This window comes from Eschrichtius robustus, chromosome 8, assembly GCF_028021215.1.
Source record: "Eschrichtius robustus isolate mEscRob2 chromosome 8, mEscRob2.pri, whole genome shotgun sequence".
Lineage (NCBI taxonomy): Eukaryota > Metazoa > Chordata > Mammalia > Artiodactyla > Eschrichtiidae > Eschrichtius > Eschrichtius robustus.
This window is the reverse complement of record NC_090831.1, coordinates 96,136,810-96,158,456: the sequence shown is the minus strand read 5'-3', so window position 1 is coordinate 96,158,456 and position 21,647 is coordinate 96,136,810. Positions and strand designations below refer to the sequence as shown.

General features: G+C 38.6%; 1 protein-coding gene across 2 annotated transcripts in view; it reads left to right on the top strand.

Annotated features, from left to right (window-relative positions):
- TFEC (transcription factor EC) overlaps positions 1–21,647 on the top strand; it is a 141,952-nt gene that overhangs the window by 94,468 nt on the left and 25,837 nt on the right. The window contains exon 3 of one of the 2 annotated variants that reach the window (XM_068550060.1): positions 14,225–14,311. The exons of the other annotated variant lie outside the window; for it this stretch is intronic. Within the exon in view, the coding sequence (XP_068406161.1) occupies positions 14,225–14,311 (87 nt within the window). The remainder of the gene's footprint in view (positions 1–14,224; positions 14,312–21,647) is intronic. 2 annotated transcript variants of the gene reach the window in all.

The following is a 21,647-nucleotide window of genomic DNA, read 5'->3' as shown; positions in this document are numbered from 1 at the left end:
AGAAAAGAAAAAAATTTTCCTCTTAATGACTTTCCTGTATGTCATACAACATTGTTAAATATAGTCATCACATTGTAGTACATTATATTATATAAGTACTGGTTGTAGTACTTATATAAGTACTAGGGTACTTATTTATCTTAGTATTGAAGTTTGTACCTTTTGACCACCTTCCTCCAATTCCTCACCACTCCCCCAGCCAACTTCTGGTAACCACAAGTCTGATCTCTTTTTTTTTTTTTTTTTTTAACGTCTTTATTGGAGTATAATTGCTTTACAATGGTGTGTTAGTTTCTGCTTTATAACAAAGTGAATCAGTTATACATATACATATGTCCCCATATCTCTTCCCTCTTGCATCTCCCTCCCTCCCAACCTCCCTATCCCACCCCTCTAGGTGGTCACAAAGCACCGAGCTGATCTCCCTGTGCTATGTGGCTGCTTCCCAATAGCTATCTATTTTACGTTTGGTAGTGTATATATGTCCATGCCACTCTCTCACTTTGTCCCAGCTTACCCTTCCCCCTCCCCGTATCCTCAAGTCCATTCTCTAGTAGGTCTGCATCTTTATTCCCGTCTTGCCCCTAGGTTCTTCTGAATATTTTTTTTTTCTTTTTTTCTTTTTTTTTAGATTCCATATATATGTGTTAGCATATGGTATTTGTTTTTCTCTTTCTGACTTACTTCACTCTGTATGACAGTCTCTAGGTCCATCCACCTCACTACAAATAACTCAGTTTTGTTCCTTTTTATGGCTGAGTAATATTCTATTGTATATATGTGCCACATCTTCTTTATCCATTCATCTGTCGATGGACACCTAGGTTGCTTCCATGTTCCGGCTATTGAGAATAATGCTGCAATGAACGTAACATTGTGGTACATGACTCTTTTTGAATTATGGTGTTCTCAGGGTATATGCCCAGTAGTGGGATTGCTGGGTCATGTGGTAGTTCTATTTTTAGTTTTTTAAGGAACCTCCATACTGTTCTCCATAGTGGCTGTACCAATTTACATTCCCACCAACAGTGCAAGAAGGTTCCCTTTTCTCCACACCCTCTCCAGCATTTATTGTTTGTAGATTTTTTGATGATGGCCATTCTGACCGGTGTGAGGTGATATCTCATTGTAGTTTTGATTTGCATTTCTCTAATGATTTGTGATGTTGAGCATCCTTTCATATGTTTGTTGGCAATCAGTATATCTTCTTTAGAGAAATGTCTATTTAGGTCTTCTGCCCCTTTTTGGATTGGGTTTTTTGATATTGAGCTGCATGAGTTGCTTGTATGTTTTGGAGATTAATCCTTTGTCAGTTGCTTCATTTGCAAATATTTTCTCCCATTCTGAGGGTTGTCTTTTCGTCTTGTTTATGGTTTCCTTTGCTGTGCAAAAGCTTTTAAGTTTTATTAGGTCCCATTTGTTTATTTTTGTTTTTATTTCCATTTCTCTAGGAGGTGGGTCCAAAAGGATCTTGCTGTGATTGATGTCATAGAGTGTTCTGCCTATGTTTTCCTCTAAGAGTTTGATGGTGTCTGGCCTTACATTTAGGTCTTTAATCCATTTTGAGTTTATTTTTGTGTATGGTGTTAGGGAGTGTTCTAATTTCATTCTTTTACATGTAGCTGTCAAATTTTCCCAGCACCACTTATTGAAGAGGCTGTCTTTTCTCCACTGTATATTCTTGCAAAGATGAGGTGACCATATGTGTGTGGGTTTATCTCTGGGCTTTCTATCCTGTTCCATTGATCTATATTTCTGTTTTTGTGCCAGTACCATACTGTCTTGATTACTGTAGCTTTGTAGTATAGTCTGAAGTCAGGGAGCCTGATTCCTCCAGCTCCGTTTTTCTTTCACAAGATTGCTTTGGCTATTCGGGGTCTTTTGTGTTTCCATACAAATTGTGCAATTTTTTGTTCTAGTTCTGTGAGAAATGCCAGTGGTAGTTTGATAGGGATTGCATTGACTCTGTAGATTGCTTTGGGTAGTATCATTTTCACAATGTTGATTCTTCCAATCCAAGAACATGGTATATCTCTCCATCTCTTTGTATCATCTTTAATTTCTTGCATCAGTGTCTTATAGTTTTCTGCATACAGGTCTTTTGTCTCCGTAAGTAGGTTTATTCCTAGGTATTTTATTCTTCTTGTTGCAATGGTAAATAGGAGTATTTCCTTAATTTCTCTTTCAGATTTTTCATCATTAGTGTAGAGGCATGCAAGAAATTTCTGTGCATTCATTTTGTATCCTGCTACTTTACCAAATTCATTGATTAGCTCTAGTAGTTTGCTGGTAGCATCTTTAGGATTCTCTATGTATAGTATCATGTCACCTGCAAACAGTAACATCTTTACTTCTTCTTTTCCAATCTGGATTCCTTTTATTTCTTTTTCTTCTTTGATTGTTGTGGCTAAAACTTCTCAAACTATGGTGAATAATAGTGGTGAGAGTGGGCAACCTTGTCTTGTTCTTGATCTTAGTGGAAATGGTTTCAGTTTTTCACCGTTGAGGACAATGTTACCTGTGTGTTTGTCATATATGGCCTTTACTATGTTGAGGTAAGTTCCCTCTATTCATTGTCATTTGTTTCTAGGTATTTTTTGATTTCCTCTTGATTTCTTCAGTGATCTCTTGGTTATTAAGTAGTGTGTTGTTTACCCTCCATTTGTTTGTATTTCTTACAGATTTTTTCTTGTAATTGATATCTAGTCTCATAGGGTTGTGGTCGGAAAAGATACTTGATACGATTTCAATTTTCTTAAATTTACCAAGGCTTGATTTTTGAGCCAAGATATGATCTATCCTGGAGAATGTTCCATGAGCACTTGAGAAAAATGTGTATTCTGTTGTTTTTGGATGGAATGTCCTATGAATATCAATTAAGTCCATCTTGTTTAATGTATCATTTAAAGCCTGTGTTTCTTAATTTATTTTCATTTTGGATGATCTGTCAATTGGTGAAAGTGGGGTGTTAAAATCCCCTACTATGATTGTGTTACTGTCGATTTCCCCTTTTAAGGCTGTTAGTATTTTCCTTATGTATTGAGGTGCTCCTCTGTTGGGTGCATAAATATTTACAATTGTTTTATCTTCTTGGATTGATCCCTTGATCATTATGTAGTGTCCTTCTTTGTCTCTTGTAACAGTCTTTGTTTTAAAGTCTATTTTGTCTGATATGAGAATTGCTACTCCAGCTTTCTTTTGATTTCCATTTGCATGGCATATCTTTTTCCATCCCCTCACTTTCAGTTTGTATGTGTCCCTAGGTCTGAAGTGGGTCTCTTGTAGACAGCATATATATGGGTCTTGTTTTTGTTTCCATTCAGCAAGCCTGTGTCTTTTGGTTGGAACATTTAATCCATTCACGTTTATGGTAGTTATGGATATGTATGTTCCTATTACCATTTTCTTAATTGTTTTGGGTTTCTTTTTGTAGGTCCTTTTCTTCTCTTGTGTTTCCCACTTAGAGAAGTTCCTTTAGCATTTGTTGTAGAGCTGGTTTGGTGGTGCTGAATTCTCTTAGCTTTTGCTTGTCTGAAGCAAAAAAAAATGGCAAGACAGAACCCTAGGACAAATGGTAAAAGCAAAGCTATAAAGACAAAATCACACACAGAAGCATACACATACACACTCACAAAAAGAGGAAAAGGGAAATATATATATATATATATCATTGCTCCCAAAGTCCCCCTCCTCAATTTGGGATGATTCGTTGTCTATTCAGGTATTCCACAGATGCAGGGTACATCAAGTTGATTGTGGAGATTTAATCCGCTGCTCTTGAGGCTGCTGGGAGAAATTTCCCTTTCTCTTCTTTGTTCGCACAGCTCCCAGGGTTCAGCTTTGGATTTGGACACACCTCTGAGTGTAGGTCAACTGAGGGCGTCTGTTCTTTGCTCAGACAGGACGGGGTTAAAGGAGCAGCTGATTCACGGGCTCTGGCTCACTCAGGCCGGGGGAAGGGAGGGGTATGGATGCGGGGCAAGCCTGCAGTGGCAGAGGCTGATGTGACGTTGCACCAGCCTGAGGCCGCCGTGTGTTCTCCCGGGGAAGTTGTCCCTGGATCACGGGACCGTGGCAGTGGCGGGCTGCACAGGCTCCCGGGAGGGGAGGTGTGGAGAGTGACCTGTGCTTGCACACAGGCTTCTTGGTGGCTGCAGCAGCAGCCTTAGAGTCTCATGCCCGTCTCTGGGGTCCGCACTGATAGCCGTGGCTCGCGCCCGTCTCTGGAGCTCCTTTAAGCGGTGCTCCTAATCCCCTCTCCTCGCGCACCAGGAAACAAAGAGGCAAGAAAACGACTCTTGTCTCTTCGGCAGCTCCAGACTTCTTCCCGGACTCCCTCCCGGCTAGCCGTTGCGCACTAGCCCCCTTCAGGCTGTGTTCACGCAGCCAACTCCTGTCCTCTCCCTTGGATCCGACCTCCGCAGCTGGAGCCTCAGCTCCCAGCCCCCGCCCGCCCCGGCGGGTGAGCAGACAAGCCTCTCGGGCTGGTGAGTGCTGGTCAGCACCGATCCTCTGTGCAGGAATCTCTCCGCTTTGCCCTCCGCACCCCTGTTGCTGCGCTCTCCTCTGCGGCTCCGAAGCTTCCCCCCTCCGCCACCCGCAGTCTCCGCCCGCGAAGGGGCTTCCTAGCGTGTGGAAACCTTTCCTCCTTCACAGCTCCCTCCCAGAGGTGCAAGTCCGGTCCCTATTCTTTTGTCTCTGTTTTTTCTTTTTTCTTTTGCCCTACCCAGGTACGTGGGAGAGTTTCTTGCCTTTTGGGAGGTCTGAGGTCTTCTGCCAGCGTTCAGTAGGTGTTCTGTAGGAGTTGTTCCTCATGTAGATGTATTTCTGATGTATTTGTGGGGAGGAAGGTGATCTCCGCATCTTACTCTTCCACCATCTTGAAGCTCCTCTGATCTCTTTTTCTACGAGGTTTTTTGTTTTCGTTTTTGTTTTAGATTCCACATATAAGTGAGATCATGCAGTATTTGTCTTTCTCTGTCTGACTTCTTTCACTTAGCATAATGCCTTCAAGTCCTGTTCATATTGTTGCAAATGGTAGGATTTCCTTGTTTTTTATGGTTAAATAATATTCCTATTTATATATTTCACAATTTCTTTAGCCATTCATTGATGGATGGACACAGGTTGCTTCCATGTCTTGGCTCTTGTAAATACTGCTGCTATGAACATGGGGGTGCAGATATCTTTTTGAGTTAGTGTTTTTATTAGCTTTGGATGTATTCCCAGGAGTGGAATTTCTGGATCATATGGTAGTTCTAGTTTTAATTTTTTGAGGATCCTCAATACTGTTTTCTTTAGTAGCTGTATCAATTTACAATCTCAACAATATTTTAAAAGTATGCCCTTTTCTCCACATCATGCCAGCATTTATTATCTCTTATGTTTTTGATGATAGCTATTCTAACAGGTATGAGGTGATACTTCATTGTGGTTTTAATTTGCCTTCCCCTAATAACTAATGATGTTGAGCATCTTTTCATGTACCTGTTGGCCTTTCATGTATTTTCTTTGGAGAAATATGTATTTAGGCCCTTCAACCATTTTTTTAAATTGCGTTTTTGTAGTTGTTGTTGTTGTATGAGTTCTTTATATGTCTTAGATGTTAACCCCTTATCAGATATATGGTTTATAAACATTTTTTCCCATTCCATAGATTGTCTTTTCACTTTGTTGGTGGTTTCTTTTCTGTGCAGAAGCTTTTTAGTTTGATGTAGTCTCGTTTATTTTTTATTTTGTTTTTTGTACTTCAGGTGTCATATCCAAAATATCATTACCAAGACCCATGTTGAGGAGCTTTGTTCCTTTGTTTTTTCCTAAGAGTTTCATGGTTTCAGGTCTTACATTTAGTTTTTTTAGTCCATTTTGTGTTACTTTTTGTGAGTAGTGTAAGATATCAGCACAGTTTCATTCTTTTACATGTGAATATCTAATTATTCCAGCACGATTTATTGAAGAGAATGTCTTTTCTCATTGAGTATTCTTTCCTCTCTTGTCAAGTGTTAGTTGACCATATATGCTTGGGTTTATTTCTGGGCTCTCGACTCTATCCTATTGGTCTATTTGTCTGTTTTTATGCCAGTACCTTACTGTTTTGATGACTATAGCTGTATAGTGTAACTTTAAACCAGGAAGGGTGGTATCTCCTTTTTTGTTCTTCTTTCTGATGATTTCTTTGGCTATTTGGGGTCTTTTATGCTTCCATATAAATTTTAGGAGTGTTTCTTTTTTTTAAACTTCTGTGAAAAATGCCATTGGAACTTGATAGGGATTGTATTGAATCTATAGATGGTAGCATTGACATTTTAACATTATAAATTTTTCCAATCTGTGAACATAGGATGCCTTTCCATTTGTTTGTGTCTTCTTCAATTTCTTTTATCAACTTCTTGTAGTTTTCAGCGTAGAAATCTTTCATCTTCTTAGATAAATTTATTCCTCTTTTTAAATTGCTTTTGATGCTATTGTAAATGGGATTGATTTCTTTATTTCTTTTTCAGAAATTTTGCTGTTAGTGTATAGAAATGCTACTGATTTTTGTATGTTAATTTCATATCTGAAACTTTACTGAATTCATTGATTAACAGTATTTTGGCTGAGTCTTTAAGAATATCTGTATGCATATAAAGTCATGTCATCTGGAAATAGAGACCATTTTACTTCTTCCTTTTCAATTTTGATATTTTTTAATTTCTTTTTCTTGCCTGATGCTCTATCTAGGACTTCCAGTATTATGCCGGATAGAAGTGGTGAGAGTAGGCACCTTTGTCTTGTTTCTGATCTTAGAAGAAAAACTTTTGTCTTTTCACCACTGAGTATGATGTTAGCTGTGGGCTTGTCACATATGGCCTTTATTATGTTGAGCTATGATCCTTCTATGCCTAATTTGTTAAGAATTTCTTTCATAAATGGATGTAAAATTTTGTCAAAAGCTTTTCCTGCATCTATTGAGATGTACATGTGATTCTTTTCTTTCATTCTATTAATGTACTACATCAATTGGTTTGCATATGTTGAACCATTCTTGCATCCCAGGGATAAATCACACTTGATCACTGGTGAATTATACTTTTAATGTGCTGCTGAATTTAGTTTGTTAGTATCTTATTGAAAATTTTTGCATCTATATTCATCAGGGATATTGGCCTGTAGTTTTCTTTTTTGGTAGTGTCATTTTCTGATTTTGGTATCAAGATAATGCTGGCCTTGTACAGTAAGTTTGGGAGTGTTCCCTTCTCTTTGATTTTTTGGGGAAGAGTTTGAGAAGTATTGGTGTTAATTCTTCTTGAAATGTTTGGTAAAATTCACCAGTGAAGCCATCTGGTCCTGGGCTTTTCTCATTGGGAGATTTTTGATTACTGATTCAATCTCCTTACTAGTAATTGGTCTATTCACATTTTCTACTTCTTCCTGATTCAGTCTTGATAAGTTGCATGTTTCTAAGAATTTTTCCATTTCTTCTAGGTTTTCCAGTTTGTTGGCATATTGTTTTTCATAGTTATCCCTTATGATCCTTTGAATTTCTGTGGTTGTAATGTCTCCTTTTTCACTTATAATTTTGTTGATTTGTGTCCTTTCCCTTTTTCCTGAGTTAGTCTAGCTAAAGTTTCATCAATTTTGTTTACCTTTTCAAATAATCAACTCTTAGTTTACTTAATCTTTTCTATTGTTTTTCTGTTCTCTATTTCATTTATTTCTGCTCTAATTTTTATTATTTCCTTTCTTCTACTAACTTTGGACTCAGTTTGTTCTTTTTCTGCTTCCTTAAGGTGTAGGGTTAAGTTATCTATTTGGGATCCTTCTTGCTTCTGTGAATGTAAGTATTTATTGCTATGAACTCCCCTCTTAGAACTGCTTTTGCTGTATCCCATAAGTTCTGGTATGCCATGTCTCTATTTTTGTTTGTCTTAATAAACTTTTTTATTTCCCTTTTAATTTCCTCTTTGATCCATTGAATGTTCAGGAGAGTGTTGTTTAATTTCAATGTGTTTGTGAATTTTCTAGTTTCCTCTTGTTGTTGATTTCTAGTTTCATGCCATTGTGATTAAAGAAGACACTTAGTATGATTCCATTCTTCTTGAATTTGTTAAGACTTGTTTTGTGGTCTAACATACGGTCTATCCTAGAAAATGTCACATGTGTACTTGAGAATAATGTGTATTCTGCTGTCACTGGATAGAATGTTCTTTATGTATCTGTTAGGTCCAGGAAGTCTATAGTGTTGATCAGATCCATTGTTTCTTTATTGATTCTCTGTGTGGATGATCTATCCATTGTTGAGAGTGGGGTAAAAAAGTCTTCAACTATTATTGTTTATAGTAACTATACCATTTATTTTTCTCTTTAGCTCTGTTAGTTTTTGCCTTATATACTTAGGTGCTGTGATGTTGGACTCATAAATAGTTACATCTTTTTGATGTATTGACCCCTGTATCATTGTATAATGACCTTCTTTGTCTCTTTTTACCATTTTTAGTTTAGTCTGTTTTGTCTGATGAAAGCAATATAAGCTGTCTACCCCTGCTTTCTTTTGGTTACCACTACTTGAAATGTCTTTTTCCATCCCTTCACTCTCAGTCTATTTGTGTCTTTAAGGTGAAAGTGAGTCTCCTGTAGACAGCACATTTTGGATCTTCTTTTTTTAATCCATTCATCCATATTATGTCTTTGAATTGGAGAATTTAATCCATTAATATTTAAAGTAATTACTGATAGATAAGGGCTCACTACAATAAAATATTGTTAGTTGTTTTCTGGTTATTTTGTAGCTCCATCATTCCCTGTTTCTTATCCTGCTATCATTTTTTGTGTTCTGCCTTTTGGTATCAATATGCTTTGACTTCTTTATTGAGTCCTTTTGCATAATTACAATACTATAAGATTTTCCTGTGGTTATCATGAGGCTTACATAAAATAACTTAAACTTATAACACCCTATTTTAAATTGATAGCAACTTAACTTCAATAGAATTTGTATTCTTTACACTTTTACTTCTTCTCCCCATCACACTTTAGGTTATTGCTGTTAAAATTTATACTTTTTTTAATATTGGGTTATTAATAATAGATTATTCTATTTATTCTATTTCTTAATTTTGTTTAGTTATCTGTCTGTGTTTTCATGTAGGTCACTAAACTTCCTTAAAAGAATTATTCTGAATTCTTTATCTGACAGTTCATAGATCTCCATTTCTTTAGGGTCAGTTATTGGAGTTTAATTAGTTTCCTTTGGTGGTGTCATATTTACCTGATTTTTTATGATCCTTAATTCCTTATGTTGGTATCTGTGCATTTGAGTAATAGGGCTCCTCTTGCAGACTTTACAGGTTTGCTTTGCCAGAGACAGTTCTTCACCAGTCTGCTCAGTTTGGGTTTCTGGGTGTGTCTGCCACTAATGCCTTTGGGCAGGTGGGGCCTGATATTATGATATATTTGGGTGAGGCAACTATTAGAACTCTGAAGACAGGGATTGGGGGTTGTGCCACTAGCTGAGAGCAGTTGGATAGGACTGCTGGCTTTGTTTCTTACTCAAGTGAGGCTGTAGAATGGGCTCCACAGTTGCCTGAATTCTCTGATCAGGCTTACTAGATGGTTGGGACTGGATGTAGCAGGTGGGGCTATGAATTAGCTTCCCTGTCCTAGCAGGGAAGTAGGTCAGGGCCCAGGACCTGTGCAGTTCATTGTTTGGAGGCCTGAATAAGGCCTGAGTATGCACTGAATTCCCTGGTCAGGTGAGGCCACTGATTTTGCTCTGCAGATAGAGGAAGCCATGGCTGTACTCTCTGTTCAAGTGCCACTGTATGTGGGACTGTTGACTTCCCATGTGTTCTGGTTAGGTTTCCTGGTTGGATGGGCTGAAGGCTGTATTCAATGATGAGCAAGACTATAAATTAGATTCCCTGCCCAGGCACAGTTGCAGAAGCTGCTCTAAAACAAGTAAAGCTCTTTGTTGTCTTAACTCAAGCTGACCCACACCCAAGTTCCTTGGCTGAACAGGGCTGCTGGCTTTGCTCTCCAGACTATCAGTTCTGTCTACCCTTTGCTCAGCTTGAGTGCTGCTGTGCTGCAAAGCTTTCAGGTATTTTTGCTAGCCCTTCTGATCAGCTGGGGCCAGAAGAATAGCCCTCCAGACTATTCTCAATTTTCCAAGGAGGTTCTCAGTTTGAGAGAGACCAAGAGCTACCGTTGGCTATGAATTAATCTTCCTGCCTGTGCATAGCTTGGGAAGACCCCATGACTGGTACTGGCTTTGCTCTGTGGGTGATCTGCTCTGCCTGTCCACCTGCCTCTTGACTCAAGCACCACTGTGCCACACAACTTCCAGGAGTTGTCACTAACTCTTCTGGTCAGATGGGGCTGGAAGGTACTTTTCACTGTGGGTGAGGCTATGACTCAGCACCTTGCCTGGGTGTGGACAAATGGGCTCTAGGGCTGATAAAACTCCTTTGAGGATCTGAATCAGTCAGATCTGTGCCCCCTCCCCCCAAGTTACCTGGTCAAAGTGTACCCCTGATTTGGTTCTGCAGACCAACGATGTCGCTGGTTGGGTTTACTACTCAGGCACTGCAGATATGAACTGTCTGCCAAGATCTGTGTGTTGATTGTTGCAAGCCCCTCCCTGCTTCTCTGTCACAGATTCCCAGTGGCTGGGCCACATAGATTCCTCTGCAATTCCCACAGTGCGAGATCAAAGTAGGGGCTCCCACAGAGCAGCCCACAATTTTGAAGGAGATTGGTTGTCCACCCTGGGTTCTCTTTTCCCTCTGGAGGAACCAGGGGCTCAGAGAAGACCTCTCTGCATAGTGTTGCACTGTCCTAGGGGAGGGTCAATGTGGTCAACGTGTAGCTGCTTCTCTCACCTTCTGATGCAGTCTGCCTTGATCTCTGAGGTTCAGGGGGTATTTCAGCCTCACCCCCGTGCTCTAGGATTCTCTTAGTGGTGTCTTGTTTCTGAATAGATTGTTAATTGTTCTTCTCATGATGGTGAGTGAATTCAGGAACTACCTATGTTGCCATCTTGGTGATGTCACTCTGATGCTTACATTTTTTGAAGTTTTTAACACAACGGCAGTGGGATTGCTCAGGATTTGGTGGCTGTTGCCATATTTTGGTGTTTCTTCTATGCTTGTCCTCCTGTGACATCACGGAACATTTCATTAATTCAAAGACCCCAGAAATCATAGCTACCACAGAATAAATCTATGAGAGCATCCATAGATTTAGGATTTGGGGGTTGGAATTAGGAGCAACTAGGTGATTAAAGCTCTCCAAGACAATCAGATATAAAGTCGAATAAGCATTTTATAGCATGGGTCTTTCGAAGATAAAATTCAAATTTGGACTCACGGCACACAGGACTCTTCCACACTTAACACTTGCTACCCTACCCAGACTTATCATTACACATCTGCATGGTACTCTGTTCTTCAGACATATGGTTCACTAGTGATTTTCACAGCAGCCAGGTTCTCCTTCCTTATATCCTTTCTTTACCAACTACGCATTCAATCTCCATTTATCTGGATAATTCTGACTGACTCTTCAAAATTCATCTCAGGTTTCTTCTTTCACTGGGGGTACTCTGTGTGGATTAGGTACTCTGTGTCTATTAGTGTCTATTCTCTGAGTTTTCGTAGTAACACCTATATCATGTGGATAAAAATTGCTCTTATCATAGTATTTTTACAGCACATGCTATATTTCAATTATTCCTTGTTTTGTTTTTCTTATCCTCTGTACTCTACAAGAACTCTAAGTTGAAGGGAAGAGAAAAAAAGGAAGCAAATAATTATACTATTATGTAGAAATTATACTATTATGTAGAAGTGCAGAAGTGCTGTTCTGCTTCAGAAGTATGTCAAGTAGACTTAGAGGAAAATGGCTAGTGGGGCAGTTTAGCCAAGTAAGATAGCATGAGCAAAGAATAGGAAACAGCATGAGGTGAGGAGAAAATGAGAGGCAGGTGATGACAAAAGGTCACACTAGAGAAGCAGGCAATAGACAAATCACAGAAAGGCTGGTGCTCCATGTTAAGTAATTTCAAATCCTTGAAAGGCTTAAATGTAAGGGCTAGGGCGACATAATCAGATTTGACTTTAATATCACTCTGTCAACTATGTAGAAGAAGAAGCCTGGAGGGAGGGAGCGACCAGTGGGGAGGTTATTTCTATAGTGCAGTGAGAGATGATGAGGCCTTATATTAGAACAAGTTAGAACTGAGGTATCTGTGAGACCACCACGTGGAGATGCTGGTGACAGCTAGATATCCAAGTTTGTCTTGAGGAGGAATAATCTAGACTGGAGGAAGAGATTTAAGAGTTGTCAGCCTATGGGTAGTACTTGAAAATTTGAATAAGGAAGAAAGCTTCTGAAGAACATGAAAACAATGAGAAGAGTAGGAAACCAAGGGTGGGATTGAGGAGATCACCCACATTTAAGGGGTGGTCAGAGGAAAAGGACTGTAAAGGTAAAGTAAAAAGATAACTAGTGTGGTGCCACTGAAGGAACCGGTTTAAAGAAGGAGGAAATGACCCACACACTCAAATGTAGTGACTGAGTCTAGTAAAATAAGGACTGATAAATATCTATTGAATTTATCAGTCACGCAGTCAAAGAAAATAGCAACAAAAGGAATTTCAGTAAGATGGTGGGCAAGAACCATTCTACTTTGAATTCAGAGTTAACAGGAAGCAGAGAGATAGAACTCCTGGGGAGTTAGGGATGATTGGGCAGAAAGATAATAGGGTAAAGGCATAGAGAGTAATAATGAAAATTGTTCAGTTGATCTGCCATAGGGGGCCTAGATTGGATCTAAATGGAATATTGCATTTGATCAGTGAGATAATTGAATTTAAAATTTCAGAAATGGAGTGGTATAGACTAGAAGGTGGTAGGACCCAGGCATGGCCTAGAGAATAGGTGAAGAGAAGGCTAAATTCAGATTTATGATTTTGAGAGTGGTGAGCTAAAATATTCAACTACAATTGAATTTATTTTTCATAGATTTCTGACAGTTGTTGCTACAGATTTTTTTAGGTGCATATGTATTCATGGTCACTTAGTATTATTTTTCCCTTAACATTTGATCTTGAATTTTATATGGTCTAATATTAACATTGCTACTGTTGCTTTCCTTTTGGTCATTTTTGTGGTACACCTTTGCACTTTATTTTCCGCTTTCTCTATTATTTTATTTTAAACGTGTCCCTTATAGACAAAATATTACAATACCTTTGAAAAATCCAATTTGAATGATAATTTCTTGAGCACTATGTTAACTCATTTACATTCTTGTAATTACTCTACCATTAGGATTTAATACTTACCTTTTTTCACGTTTTTTAAATTACTATGCTTTCTGTTTCCTTATTTGCCATCTTTTTTTCTATCCTCTATTGGATAGGTTAAATTTCTCTCTCTCTCTTTTTGGTTACACCTAACTTAAGACACATAGCTATATTTCTTCTTTATCTATGTCATTGTTTAACAATATCTATGTCATACCCTTAAGTAAAAGTCTATCTGAGTATGGTCTTCTCCTTCTTGTTCTCACCTATCTTTCTTTTTTTTTTTTTTTTAAATTCAAACAGAAAGTCACAAAAATTATAATCATCCTCATCAGTTCATGCAAAGCATGTAGAACAGCTCCTGCCACATTTCCTGCATTATCTGTGTTTGTTACTATTTAAGGTGTCCATGATTATTATTGTTGTTGATAGTATTGTAATTATTATTATTAGTGATCATTAGGGAAAGTTGGATAATACATTTCCATGTAGTTTCTATCCATGTGGACTAATTGGCTAAAGTTTGATCACTGATATTTGAATATCCAACTATAAGATGCTATCAAAACATTTTAAAAGAAAAATAAAGTTTGTAGGAAGTCATCTCTCTACAAGCTAAGTATATGAGCTCTGGCTCAAGGTATTCATGATAACCACTCTATTTATGCAGATACTAATTTCCAAAGGACTAACCCAGGGTGATTTGCCCAGCCATCACCTACCAGCTGGCGTAAGCTAATGCAAGGAAAAGCAACACAGATCAGAGTGTCAGGATTACTTCATTTTAAGTTCTAAAATATTCTGCGTTTTGATACACATATAATCTAAATATTCTAAAAAAACTTTTAAAGATCGCTAAAATTTTTCTCTCTGAATTCAGACCAACGTGCAACTTTTATCATTATGCACAATATTCTAAATGTATTATATTTTGCTAGATGGAGGACGTTATTGAGGATATAATCGGTATGGAATCAAGTTTTAAAGAGGAAGGAACAGACTCTCCTCTGCTAATGCAAAGAACAGTAAGTGTTTCCAGACCTGAGGAGGTCAATGAGATTAAAATCAATAATAGCATCTGATGATAAAACAAGAAATTTCATTTGATTAGTAAGTGGTGTTTTCTTCTGCACTTTTGAAACAGGTACAAGATAGATAAATATTAAAAAATATTTATTGGTGCAGAAAAAAGATACATAATTTTATTGAGGAAGATAATAGGACGTGTACTATTCTATCTATCTGTCTATCTATCTATCTATTTACCTACCTAATCTCTATAAACACCCATCTAATTATATATCTAGTCTGCTATAGCATTTTCTGTGAAATCTTCAGATTTCCATTTGAAGCACAACATATCATAATACCCTCATAAGTTCATGGCTAAATTTTAACTATTTTACCATGACTAACAGCTATCAGATTCAGAGGCTCTACACCTTATAGAGGAAAGAAAAAAATTATAACAACAAAAATATAACTTTACTTCTGAGCCAATAACCAAAGGTTAAAGATGAACTGAAGAAAGGTAGAAGAGTCTCACACTACTTTAAGGCATGTAGACAGACGTCTATGTTGAAATCACAAATTCCTGGAATAATATGCAGTGAAGAGATATCTTATCTCCTATTTGATTACTGTTGCCTTCTCATTGTTCATTTATTAATCTGTAGAAATGAATCTGTAAAGGGTGTGCAAGCTCTTTCTATACAGTTTGAAGGGTTGTTGTTGGTTTGTTTGTTTATGGTTTTAGACCTTTTAGAAAACATGAGAAAAAATATGAAAGGCTGTGATTTAATTGTTATTTTAAACATTTCATTTAAAGAAAGTGAATTCTGACTATATTGTGTAGTGTAGATACTGTTCATCAGTAAATCAGTGGGCTAAGTTGTATTAATGTTAACAATGGACATTTTAAATTTAAAACTTTAAGAAAAAATTAGACAAAGCATCCCTCTTTTCTTTATTAATTCCCAAATAGACTACAAAAAGGAGAATTATCTCTTTCCTCCTTTTCTCTCATACAAAGGACCTCCACTTTATAACAAGTCACTAATACCACTATTATCAGACAAAGATCAAATGATGTTTAAAATCTAGGTTTTTTTTGAAGGTTTTTTTGGTGGGTTTTTTTTGTTTGTTTTTTGCCTGTTTGTTCATTCGTTTTTTAGAATGAAGTGACAGTTCTTTCTACCTCTTCTCTCTTCAGATTTCAAGCAGCATATTTATAGGAAATCTGACTAATTATCTAGATAAATATATTATTAATGCTAAGTTTCCCCATCTAATTCCACAGCATGAGGTTACTATTTTCTTAACTAGTATTCAACTTCTGGGTTTGAGGAAATGATATTAATTTCCTGCAATCTTCTCTTCCTTGTATGTGGTACTTATTTCTTTGAAATTGTATATTGAAACATTCTCTTTGTCAAATTATCTTACTTGTTTTGTAGAGGTTGCATAGATTGCTTATTCCATGCAAACTGGTGACAATGACTATTGGGAATTTGCTTTTGATATACAGAATGTAAAAGATAGATACTACTGGCCTATTTGTACTTATATAAAGAAGTATCTGCTGTTGACCAATCAACAATCATTGATAAATCAAGATCAAGGTATAAACCCAAGCAGTTCAATTGACCAAATATTTATTCAATAGTTATATGCAAAGAACAATACATGCACTATAGGAAACTAAAAGTTGAGTGAGACACAATTCACATACCAAGAGGCCACATGATAGTGAGGCAGTGCAGTGAGGCACACCTGAGAGGCAGGGAGGGAAAGAATATGGATCTTGGTATTAACCCAAGTTGTCAGCTAGGTATCGTGCAAGTCACTTCTCTTTATTTCACTTTCTTCTTCTGCATTATGAGAATAATTGAAAATATTTATTGCCAAAGCTATTTTTATATTAAATCTTGGTAGATGACATATATATATATATATATATATATAATTTTTTTTGAATGCTAGTCAGAGAGTTGCCCTGGAGTTTGACTAAAGTAGAAACCATGCGAAATTGAGATATTTTTGGAATGCTTTAGGAAAAGATGATATTTGAGATATAGTTATAAAAGAAGGTTAAGATTTTAAGAGGTAGACATGAAGGCAGAAAAGTATAACAAGTTAAGAGAACAACATAAGAAAAGGCAAGAAGTCAGAAAAAAAGAGAATGTGTAAGAATAGCTGGTAGAACAGAGATAGGAAATTCTGAAGGATATTTATAGTTCATGTGGATAAAAATAAAGACCTGTTAGATTCAGAGGAATGCTTTGAGTAAGCATTTTAGCTAGTGAACTTTTGGTTGTAGATGATAGAACCTGGCTTATATGGGGCTTAAGTATGAAAGGAATTTGTTGGCTCATGTCATCCATAAATTCCTAAGTAATATTGTATGTGGACATCCCTCCATAACTTTGCCTTTGTTCTGTACTGGCCTTATTCTCAGCTGTTGAGCAGACACTATCACAGCTTATTCCTAGCTATGCACACAGTTCTTCCTTGCTAACCCAGTTTTTTTTCAGACATCCACTCCTTCACAAGGAAGAGGAAGTTTCTGATTAATTTAAGCCAACGCTGGTGGCCCCATTTCCCTTGCCAGAGATTGTTTTAAGAATGAGCTTGTGTTGCAATTCTGGCAGGTTGAGCAGGTTCCTGGGGTCTTCTAGAATTTACTTCAGTCTTTAAAGGAGACCCAAGAAAGAGAAGGTTTTGCCTCTCCATGATGTTGTAAGACAATGTGACTTATGTAGTCATTTTATTGCCCAGAAGGTAAATAAACTGAGGAAAAACGAAAGAAACAAAGGGAGAGGAAAATCCAAGCGGAATGCAAAGAAATACTGCTTATATGCCCCTGGAGAATTCTTTACCTATGGATTTCACACATTAAGTAAGATTTTTTTCCTTTATTTTATAAGCTAATTGTGTCAGGATTTTCTGATTGTCATAACCAAATGCATCCTGGTGGATACATTAAGTCAAGCTTAAAAACTTAAGAGGAGAGCTTCCTTTCCTGCTTAGTTCCAGTTAAATCTCTGGGCTAATTCCTTGTGGAGCAATTTCTGTCATATATCTATCTGTCAGCCAATTTTTCTGGGTCTTGGGCCCACCCTAGAGCTGTGAATCAAGCAGCTCCACAAAACAAATTATCTAGGTTAAGAGTGAGAACCAGGAGAACAGGAGTTGTTACCAAAATAAATGTAAATGAATTCTAGAGAGGCTAAAACAATAGATGCCCATAATGGTAAGCTTCAAAAGTGAGGATATTTATCAATAATAATAATTTTTCTTAATGTCTCACCTACTATGTCACAGGCACGTTGCTGAGTATTTTACATATTTTCTCTAGTTCTCACAGAAATTGCAAAGTCTAAGGGGCAATCTACTGATTGTGCTGTTAGTCACTTTGGGGTTCTTTTGCTGTGACTTAAGCAGAAAACCTTGAGTGTAGATTTATCCCAGGACCACTGCATATAGGCTTAATTAAAAATCATGTTCTAACTTCTGTTGGTGGAAAGCTTGGAAGCTGCTAAGGGGTAGCTTGGACCACTTGTGGTGGTCCTTCACATTTCCCCAGATTGAGTGGAATAGTTCAAGGTTTTCACTGATCAATTTAGCCCAGGTATTTCTGACCCAGAAATGAATATTGAGTGATTAGTGACTAGACTCAGAATAATTAAGCAGAAGTTACCTCTCAATTTCTATTTGACCAAGAGAGCTAGGCAAGTGTCAGTTAGTTCTTACTGCAACAATTTTGTAAATTGGACTGAAAAGACCCAAAGTGCAAGAAACATTCAGTGAAATCAGCTGTGTTTTCATCAATACCTTAACCTCTCAGTTTCTCAGTCTCCTTGGTGTCAATGGTATTTTTCTCCTTCCTATCCAGGCATCCCTTCACATGATGATATCCTAGATCTTGTTATTATGTATTTCTCTATCCTATAACATTTTTATTTCATACTTTTTGACCATTACATTCTGTTTTTCAGTGCACCTACTCTAATGTTCTTACTTCACCAATTGCTCGAGCTTGTGGAGATTCCAAATCAATTGACTCTACCACTGTTTTCAATAGCTATTATTTCTCACTCATGACATTTTTTTGATATAGAATATGTTTATTATACATAATCTAGGTATATTGAGTATAAAATAACTATCAGTGCAAATAATCACACACACACATTATTAGGGTTAAGCGTCAGGTTAGGGTTTTTGTGTCTCGAAGGCTTGTGTTGTGCGACTTCTCGGTCTGTTTTCCAGATGATCGCCATTCTCAGATACAACGTTTGCAGATCAGTGTTTTCTCACATTCGGTCCACTGCCTCTTTCGTCATGCATACGCTTTGCCTGTGCTGTTGAAAACCTTTTCAGTCACCTGGACCCCCAACTGGGTTTATTGTGCTTCTCTTTCCCTTGCCTGAGGACACCAATCCACAAACATGGTTCTAAGACTGAGGTCCAAGAACGCAGTGCCTATGGGTTTCTTCTAGGCCTGGCCTGGGTTCAGGTTTTACGTTGCAGTAGTCGATTTGGTGTGAGTTTCTTGTTGTAGGTGGCACGAGAAAGGAATCCATTGTGATGCTTGTGCATGGAGTGGTCCTGTTTCCCCAACACCATTCATTGCATAGGCTATCATGTCCCCATGGGACCTTCTCACCTCCTTTGTCAGAGACGAATAGATACACAAGCGTGGCTTTCTTTCTGGGCTCTCCTTTCTCCTCCATGGATCTATGTGGATGTCTTGTGTGCCTATACCATGATGTCTGGATGATGGCAGGTTGGCGAGCTAGTTGGAAATCAGGCGGTGTGGGCAGTCCGAAGTCTGTGCTTCTGTCCGAAGAGCGTATTGACACTCTCTAGGTTCTTCTGTGTTTCCAGACGCATTTTGGAATTCTTGGTTGTACTTGTCTGAGAAAATCCGTGGGTATTTTGAGAGGAATGGCATTGCATCTCTGGATTGCCTTGGGGGTGTGGAATCATTCCCACAAGACGGACTTTTCCAATCCATGAGCACCACCTATCTTTCCATGTTGTGTGTGTATCGTTTTCATTTTCTTTCATTGATATGTCTGTCGTCCAGTTTTCTGAGTTATGGGTCTTGTAGGTCGTGGGTTAGATGGACTCCTAGGTATTTTCTTTGTGTTGTTACCGTCATTGTCCACAGGGTTCTCTTCTTCCTTCCTCATTCGGATAGTTTGTTGTGAGTGTACAGAAAGGCAACCGATTTCTGTAGTGTCGATGAAGTTTCTACCCTGCAATCGAACTGAGTTTCCTGATGAGTTTTGTTCTGTTTTGTTCTGTTTACTTTTGGGGGTGGAGGGGGTCACCTTCAGCATTCTCTGTGCAGAGAATCAGGTCCATTGTAGTCTTTCCTCTGCCGTTGGATACCTCTTCTTTCTTTTGTCCATGCCATTAATATGGCGAGGATTTCCTCCACCTTGGAAAATGAAAGCGGCCAGTGTGGTCAGTGCAGAGTTGGGCGTATGCAATAACTGGCCCCCTTCTCCTTCCTCCGTCTCTATCTGAGACCTCCAGGAAGGGCAGGACTAAGCCAGGGCTCCATAGAGCTCAGCTCAGTGATCTGGATCGCTGTTCGTCTGCCCCTCTGTCCAGGGCGTAATTTGCTCTACCATCTGTGGCCGGGGTTGTGGTCATGGGGGGTTGGGGGTCCCGTCAGCCTTTTCCCTCTTTGAACCAATCTTTTCTTCGTTATGTGTTGGCAAATTGCAGTCCACCAGACGGGTTGTCTGAGGCCAGCCTTTGGTTCGGGCTGAACACCAGCCTCTGGGGGTCACCCTGTGGTGCCCAGCATACAGCCCCACCCTGCTCACCTTTGTGCTCCAACTGGCTGTACTCCGGGTCCTCCAGCTGACACTGGGGGAAGCGTGGCATGGTGCTCCAGGTCAGTGCCAGCTGTGCTGTGCTCTTTTCAAAGCCCGGGATTGGGTCCCGTGGACCTCTGGGCCCTGGTTCCCGAGAACCCTCCATGGCCACACTCACCCGGAGCCCACGCTGGCCCTCGTGGGCAGTGGGGGCAGGGGGAGGGTGGGCTGCCCCGGCCCCTCACTCATGACATTTTGACAATTTCTTCCTTAACCTATTCTTGGTCAAGTACTATAACCATTTCTCTTGCAAACACTCTTAGCATATACCCATTTTTCTTCGTTTTATTCTCCTAACAAAAGCCCAACCCTGATTAAACTTATTTTTCATCTTACTCCACATCTTCACCTGAGTAGCTGAATGGATAAAATTTTACCACATTGCTCATAGTACTCACCTCCAATACATCACCAAAATTTCATAGGGGCTTTCATTACTACCAGACAATACTACAGCTATTCCTTGGTGAAAATTCTCATTAATTAAGACATTATACTTTCTCTTCTCTTCTCAAATCTCCACCATTCCCCATCCATTCTCCATTTTCTAGCTGATTTCTCTTTCACAACACACTTCAGAAAGAAAATATATGCAGATTAGAACTTACTTGTTAGCTTTGCGTCACAAATTCTATAAGACCACCTGCATCTGTTTTGATTTTCTCTGCCATCCCTTTTATTAGAATAGAATTGTCCCAGCTCATAATCTGAAGCCAGCCCAACTACTTGTGTCCTAGATCTCACAAATTCTTACCTTCTCAAGCACTTTCCCTCTCTAAATAGCAACTCCTCCTATATCATCAGTCTATTTTGATGTATTGAATTATAAATATCAGCATTACACTTGTTTTTACTAAGATTCCCCCAAAATAAAACCAAATCAAACAACTCCCTTTGAATGCAATTCCTCTCCAGCTACCACACCATTTCCTGACTCCCTACCCCTCAAAACTCTCTCTGCTTCCATTTCCTTACCTCCCACTCTCTACTCTCCAATACAGCTGTTGCCCTTACAATTCTAAAAGAGCTCTTAAAACCAACCAATACCGAAGCCAATAGTAAATTCTCCATTCTCACCAGGCTTGGTTTCCCTGTGGCATTAGCCATGGTTGACCACTCCTTCCTTCTTGAAGTATTATCTGGGATTCTGTAGCACCATATTTTTTGGCTTTTCACCCACCTTACTGGTTTTTCTCTTCTAATAGACATCTACATGCTAAAGTGCTCCCAGGCTTAGACTTCAGTCCTCTTTTCTCACATATCTATACATTCTGTTGGTGATCTCAACCCTTCTCCAGCCTAGCTCTCTCCCCTAATGCTAGATTCCTATGTCTTACTGCTACCCTAACATCTTTTGTGCTTCCAACAGACATCTCAAACCTAATCTGACTGAAAAGAAGTTTTTGTCCCCGTCCTTATCCATCTAGAACCAACACCCCCCCAAAAAAGTCATTCTTCTTCTCTCTCT